Source organism: Ascidiella aspersa, chromosome 5 (assembly GCF_963924565.1).
Source record: "Ascidiella aspersa chromosome 5, kaAscAspe10.2, whole genome shotgun sequence".
NCBI lineage: Eukaryota > Metazoa > Chordata > Ascidiacea > Phlebobranchia > Ascidiidae > Ascidiella > Ascidiella aspersa.
Genome location: NC_139451.1, coordinates 964,621 through 973,935, shown reverse-complemented (window position 1 = coordinate 973,935; position 9,315 = coordinate 964,621). Strand labels below are relative to the sequence as shown.

Below are 9,315 nucleotides of genomic sequence, written 5' to 3'. Positions count from 1 at the left end.
AATCTAAATCTATAAAAATCAGATGTTTTCCCAAAAGATTTATATTAATTAATTAATTAATAAGAGAACAACTTGTGCTGTATCGCAACCTCTGCATTGCTTCAGGTTGTCGAGATATCTTGTTGGAACGAGCACTGGTTGACGGAATGCGATCGGAAAGCGGATTACGGCAAATGTCCTCGATGCACCGAAGCCATCCTCAAAACTGAACTGGACAAGCACATCGCTGATAAGAAGTGCACAAGTGAGTTGAAAGTAGGAAAATCCGTCATGATAAGTAGCGCTCGGTCCGCAAACATTGGTGTACAAATATATAGGTCTGTAAACGAAGAAAATCAACCGTAACGTAAGAATGCGTCCGTACACCAATAAATTTGGCAAAACTTGAAAATTGATGAAATAATTAAATTTTTATTGTTCCAGTCACGACGGAAGGTAAACACGAACATTGTCCATTGTGTCATCACAATATAATCCCGGGCGAGGACTCGTGGAAGAACCACTTGATGGGGCCAAAGAGGGACGCTTGTGCTTCGAACCCGAGGAGGCTGCCTTCGATCAACAGGCGTAAGATTTAACGTTTATTACAAGCTAAATTAATGGTTAGTGAAAGTTGATGTCCACTGAAGTCTTTATCAGTTTACAAACAATAAACACAACGATGGTTACAAAACCTTAGTTCCTTATTCAAATAGAATTACACAAAGTTATCAACACTAATAGCAATAAACACAGAATAAATATAAAACTTAATTTACACCGCAACAGAGTAGATGTTACCACTAACACAGGCGCGTCTCAAATGAAGGGCAAACAAGACACGTTTAAACGAGACACGTACATGCTCTAGGCAAAGCGCGCCACTAGGAGCAGTGTTTAAATAAAATAAAACACTAAGGTTAACAAACTCATTATAATTTTTTTTTATAGATGCCCGTTAGCTAAAACCAAATAGAGGGACACAGGCGAAACACCATCTTTGGTTAAGATATCGGCCAGTTGCTTATCTTTAGGTGACCATGAAATATTAGATATTTGGCCAATGTCAACCAATTCTTGAAGTACGGCAATGTCGATACGTAATCGTTTATCAGTAACACATTTGGAAGAATAAATAGCATCACATAAAGAGCGATTGTCGGTAATAACTTCGATAGGAATATTTGTTAAATTTAAATCATCGAAATACAATTCATTTAAAAGCGATTTTAAAAATACCGCCGTTTCAACCCCATCGGACATGGCAAGAGTTTCTGCAGCTAGTGTGCTGCGAACAACACGCTTAATTCGTTTTGATTGCCAACTTAACAAGTTACATTGCTTGTTAGGCCCAACCAAAAATACCAAGTAAGCACCTTGGCTTCCTCCGTCCATAAGGTTACCAAACGCTGCATCAGAGTACACCACCAATTTGCAATTGGTGGGACAACCGAGACTTTGGTAGGACAGTGTTACCTTTTCCGTCTTCAGTCTTCTAATAATTTTGTTGCAGTCCAATAAATCCCTCACAGTAGCCCTCTTGAAGTTTGTTGCAATAATACTAACATTAAAGCTAACATCGGGTCTTGTCTGGCCACTAACCCACAGGAGCTGACCAATCTTTGAACGTAAAGCCTCCGCTTCCTCACAAGTTAGTTTTTGATTTGGGGTTTGTCGTTGCTTTGCATCGATATTTAGAGGCTGTAAGCTGTCAATGTACTTATCTTGATTAAAAGCAATACCTTTTTGATCGTGCATAACATCCAACCCGATATAGCGGAAACTTTCTGAACTTTCCGTTCCTACTTGAAAGGTACTTCGAAGTGGTTGGATGACGCTGTCTTCAAAATATTGTGATCCAGCCCATAAAAAGTCATCAACGTACACCAGCAGTATTCCTTGCAATTCTTTTCCATCGTGCTTGTAAAATAAAGCATGGTCAAGACGAGATTATTTACAACCAACTGATAACATAAAACCTTTAACCCGTTCATACCACAATCGGGATGCATCAACAAGGCCGTACACGCACTTCTTGAGCTTCCATAGTACACCTGAAGGTTGTTTAGCTTCTAAAGGTGGTTTAAGAAAAATATCCCGCTGTACAAGGTTACCCTGGAGAAACGCTGTTTTTATATCGATACTATTTAATGCCCAGTGTTGACATTGTATAATAGTAGACATTACTCTTAAAGAATCTTTAGAACCCGTCGGGGATTCCTTTTCCAAACTAGTGAGGTTGCGCTCTTCAAAACCTCTAGCAACCAAACGTGCCTTTGGTAACAAACCCTTATCTGTTTGTTTCATGGAACAAACCCAGCGAACCGAAACGGCTTTCTGAATATGCTGAGGCATAACCTCATACACAGCATTATCTTTCCAGCTTTTTTACTCTGCAAGCTTAGCAGTATCATAACAAACCGGGCTGTTAATAAACACCTCATCCGTACTCACATTCTCCTGTTGCGTCACGTATGATAAATCTGAAACGTCGTCAAAATTTATCCAACCTTTAATGCCATCGAGCTCCTTTGGATGGTTGTACTTGATATTGTAGGCGTTTCTGTGCTTACCGGTTGCCTTTCCAGCTCGACTTAGAACTGTAGCTGAACATAAAACGCCATCTCTGTTATTAAACTTTACACACTTATTTACAAGCGACTTTCCACCAAGAACTGGCTGGATAGTCATACGAGGTTCAGCCACAGGACCCGTTTCGTGTGCAACCGAAGTATCACCCGATACAACAGGGATGCCGGCAACAGCAGAAGTGTCAACAGAAACGCGATCATCTAAAAAAGAGGCTCTATTCCCTACAGTAAAATCATTAACAGTATCATATTGATCAATAGAAGAGTCGTCAGAATTAGAAATGCTATCATCTTCCTGCCCTGATGACGACAAACGTGAGGTTTGCTTTGCAGGAATGCTATCTGCGGAATTACTGGTTAACGGTTGACTATTGACAGACGCAGGTTCAACTAATTGTACTCTACAATTATGTGCTTTGATAAACTGACCACCGTGACGTATAAAAACAACAGGCCCATCTTGACCGAGCACTGTTGCGGGCCCCTTCCATTCTTTTTGATCCTGACGTTTATAATAAACACGATCACCTTGAATATACGTGTCACGGGTTTGTCGTGTTTGTTTTCTCAAAGCTCTGCGAATCTTTTCAGAGCACTCCGCGGCAATCAAAGCCTTTCGAGCTGTTTGAAGTGCTGAAATGTGGTCTCCCACTGTTGGACTGTGTGGGTCTGACATACTGAGTGCTGGAAAGTTATCTGTAAACACAGAAGGTAAATTTGCGTTACGGCCGAACACAATTTGAGACGGGCTAAACCCATTTTGGTTAATAAGTGCGTTCTTCGCACTTAGCGCCCAAGCCAAGGCCGTGTCGCAATCACAAGCACCTTCTGCTCTTACTTTGTGTAGGGTTTCAGTCAGAATTAGGTTGTGGCGTTCACATAGACCATTGCTCCAAGGTGAGTAGGCGGCTGTAGTTGTTATCTTAATATTAAAACGACTGCACATCTCATGAAACTCATTGTTATTAAATTCGCGCCCATTGTCACTGAAAACGCGTTTAGGAGCACCAAAGATACTAATCCAATACTTGAGAAAGTGTTTTACTATAGTAGTCGACGTTTAACTTTTTATAATTACTGCAACGCTAAATCTCGAAAACATATCTATCATATGAAAATACCATAAATTAGGTTGCAGTTCGTGAAGGTCCATGGCTACCACATCATTGACGTCCTCAGCCCACGAAAGTCCGACTATTGGTCTCGCAGCAGGCTTCTTATATCGCCTGCAGATATCGCACGATTGAACAACCTCCTTGATCAGACAGGAAAGTTTGGAACTTTGACAGTTGGCATTTTTCAGCAGCCTCTGCAGATTTTCGATTGAAGCATGCCCAAACTGTAAATGTAGTTTACCAATACTCTTACGTTTATCTGCATCGGTCATGTTCTGTAGAAGCAGAACATTCTCAGAAGATTCCCCTTCTCTGCTGGGTGAAATGTTGACACAGTAGTGACCACTGCTTGAAAGAAATAGTTCAACATCTTTGTTAAACATTGTTGCACAATCATGTGCAAGGTCAAGCGTAGTGCTTGCCCGTTTTAATGAGGATTTACTCAACAATAAAGGTAAATCGTCTTTTATAACCGCAGCATCAATATGGCAAGATTTTCCTGCGATTAATGCTGGAATTAATACTTTCTTTTCAGAGACTACTTTTCTCCCATCACCAAAACGAAAAACAGTGTGAGATGGGGTAAACTTTACTCTCTTCCTAAAATCAACATCTAGGTTATCTACATAATTTTGAAGCCAATGTTGGCCACAAACTGTTTTTGAGCACGCTGTGTCAATAATTGCAGATTGAAATGTTTCTGCTAAAAAAATTTCTTTATAACTCGAAAACAGCACCAAATTAATTTGCTCTTCCTGTGTGTTTTGTGTAAAATTTACCGAAGCAGTATCACTCCTATGTGGACATTAATTTGCCCAATGCATCTTGGAGTCGCATATAACACATCTGGATATTTTACCAAATTTGTCTTGGGGGTTCAATTTTTTACTTTTTGTGAAACGGTTAGATTTGTTAAATTTATGCTGATTACTTGTCACATAGGATTCTTCTTTGATATCTTTTAGGTGGGATTGCGAGGTACAAGCATCAAGTGGATTTGTAAATATTCGTTTGAGTGCAGATTTCATAGTGGCAAACTTAAGATCACTTGCCATAGTTAGAGCTAACTGCCGTTCTTTAGGACTTAAATCTGCGCCATCCAATATTTTGAAGGTTAAGATAGCGTCTGGAAGTTGCATCTTATGAAAGGACATTTTGTACGACAAATGTTCAAATTCTATAATATAGTCTGCCATACTCATATCTTTAGTTTTAGCAAACCTCGTAAAATTTGCGTATGTCGAGTAGGCTTCATCAACTGTCTCCGTTTGAAATGCGATGTCAAGGTAATGTATTAGTTGTTCCATTCAGGTTTCAGAGTGCAGATCTCATTAAGTGAGTTGTGCCACAGCCTTTTCAGCCTTTACATAGCCCTCTAGGCTTTCCAAAAGGACAACAATTGCCTGTTCTTTTTTTACAACAGGCGTTACAAGTTGCCACATTTTAACTTTGTTTTTCCAAGATGAATATGGCGTATCTTCCCTAAACTTAGGGGGAGACTTTATTGAACGATTTGTTGCCATCATTTAAAAGATATTAACCATCCTCTGCTACCATTGAAAGTTGATGCCGCTACATACCTTTTAATGCATTAAAATAAGGTTTATCGACTTACTGCAGCTTTCAACACCCAGCCTTTTTTCACAGATTCCATCAATTTGAACCAAAGTGTGCAGAACGACGATTCCTTTTTGGACAAGTAAGTTTTCTGTAATTTTGTAATTTTTCACTTCGTGAACTGCTAATGCTAACCCCAAAAGTTTTTATTCGACAACTTGTTGTTTTTGCAGCATGTGTATTTTCTGTGGCGAGCGAGACGAAGAATTCACCGAGGAAGGGTTGGATTTGCATTACTGGAAACATTGCCCCATGCTCAAGCGTTGCGAAAACTGCAAACAGGTAAATAAACTTTGATTTACCGAAAAATGATGTTTTTTTTATTTTAGACAAATGCTGAACTGGCCAACCTTAGTAAAACCGGGGCTGCCACATTGTCGTCAGATTGATTTACCTATTGAATCTAAATCTATAAAAATCAGATGTTTTCCCAAAAGATTTATATTAATTAATTAATTAATAAGAGAACAACTTGTGCTGTATCGCAACCTCTGCATTGCTTCAGGCTGTCGAGATATCTGGTTTGAACGAGCACTTGTTGACGGAATGCGATCGGAAAGCGGATTACGGCAAATGTCCCCGGTGCACCGAAGCCATCCTCAAAACTGAACTGGACAAGCACATCGCTGATAAGAAATGCACAAGTGAGTTGAAAGTAGGAAAATCCGTCATGATAAGTAGCGCTCGGTCCGCAAACATTGGTGTACAAATATATAGGTCTGTAAACGAAGAAAATCAACCGTAACGTAAGAATGCGTCCGTACACCAATAAATTTGGCAAAACTTGAAAATTGATGAAATAATTAAATTTTTATTGTTCCAGTCACGACGGAAGGTAAACACGAACATTGTCCATTGTGTCATCACAATATAATCCCGGGCGAGGACTCGTGGAAGAACCACTTGATGGGGCCAAAGAGGGACGCTTGTGCTTCGAACCCGAGGAGGCTGCCTTCGATCAACAGGCGTAAGATTTAACGTTTATTACAAGCTAAATTAATGGTTAGTGAACGTTGATGTCCACTGAAGTCTTTATCAGTTTACAAACAATAAACACAACGATGGTTACAAAACCTTAGTTCCTTAATTCAAATGAATCACACAAAGTTATCAACACTAATAGCAATAAACACAGAATAAATATAAAACTTAATTTACACCGCAACAGGGTAGATGTTACCACTAACACAGGCGCGTCTCAAATGAAGGACAAACAAGACACGTTTAAACGAGACACGTACATGCTCTAGGCAAAGCGCGCCACTAGGAGCAGTGTTGAAATAAAATAAAACACTAAGGGTAACAGTTAGCCTCATACTTGCTACCAGTGGGCTTTGCTAGCCACTGCTGATAGTGTCTTACCATTTTCCCATCGGGTAATACCGAGATTTTGGGGGGCAGTAAATAACAGAATATTACTTACTATTTATACTGACTGAAATAATTGTTTTTACAAAAAGTATGTCTGTCCAACCTGCGTTTTGTGTCGATCAAGTAGGTGACATAAAGCGACTTCTATAGGTTGCCGAAACCTTGGTTGAAAATTACGATTACCAGAGGAGCTGGGTTATGATTATTTAAGTTTTCACTTTTTTGTGTTTTTCAGTTCGAGCAAAGTCAGAGGCCGAGAAGAACGCGACAAAAGGCAAGAAGCGAGCTCCCCGAAAGTAAAAAAGTTCGCCGTAGTCGGTAGCAGCGGTTTAGGGGATTCCCGTAGATTTGCAATGTTTTTTTACTTACTGAACAAAGTTTATTGCTATTGTGCTATTATTTTTTACTCTGTAGTTTCTGTTGTAGTTTCGCCCGTGCTATGTTGTTTTGTGTTTTACTTTAATAAATTTATTTTCCACTCTCGTTCGTTGCTTTTAGTAAATAAACTTTAAATGATCTATTAAAATGCAAATTATTTTAAAGTTTTGTTAAGGTGTATATTCGTAAGTTATTACTCGGTAAGTATTGAACGAAAGATGCACGCACACATATATGTCGACAACTGTAATAACTGTAATCTTGCCCTTCTCAAGCTGCTTTATGACCAACCATTACGGCTTACGTATCTTTAGTACACCGAAGTAAGTCATCGCAGACTCACCGAATCTTTCGCTAAATTAAGGATATTCACGTAAGGCAGGCTAGAAAAACAACTTTTCAATGCTTTTCAGCCGGTAGCTTTTTTTAACTGAAACTGTGTTCATGTTTCTTTAAATAAATGTTGATTTTGATTAAAGTACACGAAATGCCTGAAAAACGAAGCTTTAATCTGCAATTGGCCATGATGAAAAAAATCAGTAAAGAGACATTTTTAAAAACTACCACAAACTACAAACTAGAAAATCAAAAGCACGAAAGTGTTGCAATATCCAGAGTAATCGAAAAGCGCTTTAGCAAAATAGCTGCATTTCTTGTTGCTTTAAACCTGTTTAGACCAAACATGGCGTGATTTTTTTCAGCTTGGTTGTACGGCAAAGGTCTTGGAATTGGTTTGTCGGTGTGAAATGCGACTAATTGAGTGGGAAGTTTGTAGGTGTTAGATTGAGCGCAAGGCAGAGCGCCTTGTTTGGAGCGCGATGTTGCAAGAAAAAGGGGCTCGAGTGGGGTAAGCGATAAAGAAAAATCGCAGCTCGATTTAAGACTTGCAGACTACGTCGTCATATGTTAAAAGAAACAAGGCGGCCGCGTGGGTAGGTTAGCGAGGGTTGCTAAGGCGAAGGCGAAATGCGCAGCTAATTGTGAAAGTTGCTGTATGGGCGAGCGAGAGAGAGAGCCGGTAGGCTGTAATGCTGAAGTTTGAACTCAAGCGCGCTTGTTACGTCACAGTGGCCCAGAGAGGCGTGATCGTATCTGGGCAAGAAAGCAAATGAAAAAGTGAACTTACAGTACAGCAGTTGATTTATGACTGGAACAAGTATAAAGCATTTAATTTCTTTAACTACATGCACATTTTTCTTAAACTACATGCACATTTTTTTTTCTTATCAAGATGATGTCTATCTACTCGACCTTTTTGGCTTTGCAATTTATTATTAAGCTAATCTATATTTTTTTTGCGTGTGCGCTATGTATTTTATGATAAACGTATAACGTCAAAAATGTAAAAGATATGTGCACTGTTTTGTGTAACCAACTAGTCTAGTACCCTTGTAAAGTCTACATTTGATATATAAGGCGATGAAAAGTATGTATTCGTCCAAGCGCCTTTTTGAATAATAACAAGTCAAGCAATTTAATTCCAAGTCAAATCCTTGTCATAAAAAATAACTTGTTAAGCTATTAAAATTGGGTAAACTCGTCCGATTATAAGCAATACTTTAACTAAAAACAAGAAAAATGCAATGTATAGCATAAAATTGATTTATGTTCAAAACTTAAGATAAATAACCGATTTATGCCAAATAAATACTCAATGAAAATACTTAATTTCAACCCAGGTCGTTTGCTCAAAAGACTTCAAGTCAAGTCATTTAAAAAACAGTGATTTAAAAGTACTAAAGTCAAGTCATTGACTTACATCATTACAACAAAAATGCAAGTCAGGATGAAACATTTAAAGTGGTTATAACTTTCCTAAAACACCAGCGATTTTCAACCAGTATTACGTTTGTCAAAAAGTAAGTTTTTGCGGAGCACTATGGTTGTGTGGAATGCCGTTTGCAAATCACTCTTCTATTGGTGGCGGAAACTTTGGATAAAATTAATAAGCGCCGGAGAGCTTTTTTTTAGAAGTGCTAGAATCCTCGCCTGGTGGTCAGCTTTATTTACCTTAAAATCTTCAATAATTCTGTTTACAAAACATTGTATAACCTCACAATGATATGTTTTGTAGGAGCAAGCGTTGAATTTTTTTTACTTTTTTTTTTTTTAGAAAAATAGTTAAAATAAAAAAATGACTTGTTTGGTTTCAAACTGCATTTATTGAAATGGAATTGCAAATGTTCACTCACCTCTTATTTTTGAACAGGCTTTTGGTATTTACTCTGTCCCCAAGGGCTAATTGTTGCCTTTGTGAATTAATA

At 38.5% G+C, this 9,315-nt stretch overlaps 1 protein-coding gene across 1 annotated transcript; it reads left to right on the top strand.

The window, feature by feature from the left end:
- The first annotated feature begins 5,476 nt into the window (after positions 1–5,476).
- On the top strand, positions 5,477–6,973 carry LOC146141401 (centrosomal protein of 104 kDa-like). The gene is made up of 4 exons (XM_083390104.1): positions 5,477–5,584; positions 5,808–5,946; positions 6,126–6,269; positions 6,909–6,973. The coding sequence occupies exons 1-4, from the start codon at positions 5,477–5,479 to the stop codon at positions 6,971–6,973; spliced, it is 456 nt and encodes a 151-aa protein (XP_083246230.1).
- The last annotated feature ends 2,342 nt before the right edge of the window (positions 6,974–9,315 follow it).

Excerpts from the sequence above, each read along its gene's own strand:
- LOC146141401 (XM_083390104.1), top strand. The coding sequence starts at position 5,477 with ATGTGTATTTTCTGTGGCGAGCGAGACGAAGAATTCACCGAGGAAGGG. Across the intron at positions 5,947-6,125 it reads CGCTGATAAGAAATGCACAA|TCACGACGGAAGGTAAACAC; the intron begins GTGAGTTGAAAG and ends TTATTGTTCCAG. Across the intron at positions 6,270-6,908 it reads GCTGCCTTCGATCAACAGGC|TTCGAGCAAAGTCAGAGGCC; the intron begins GTAAGATTTAAC and ends TGTGTTTTTCAG.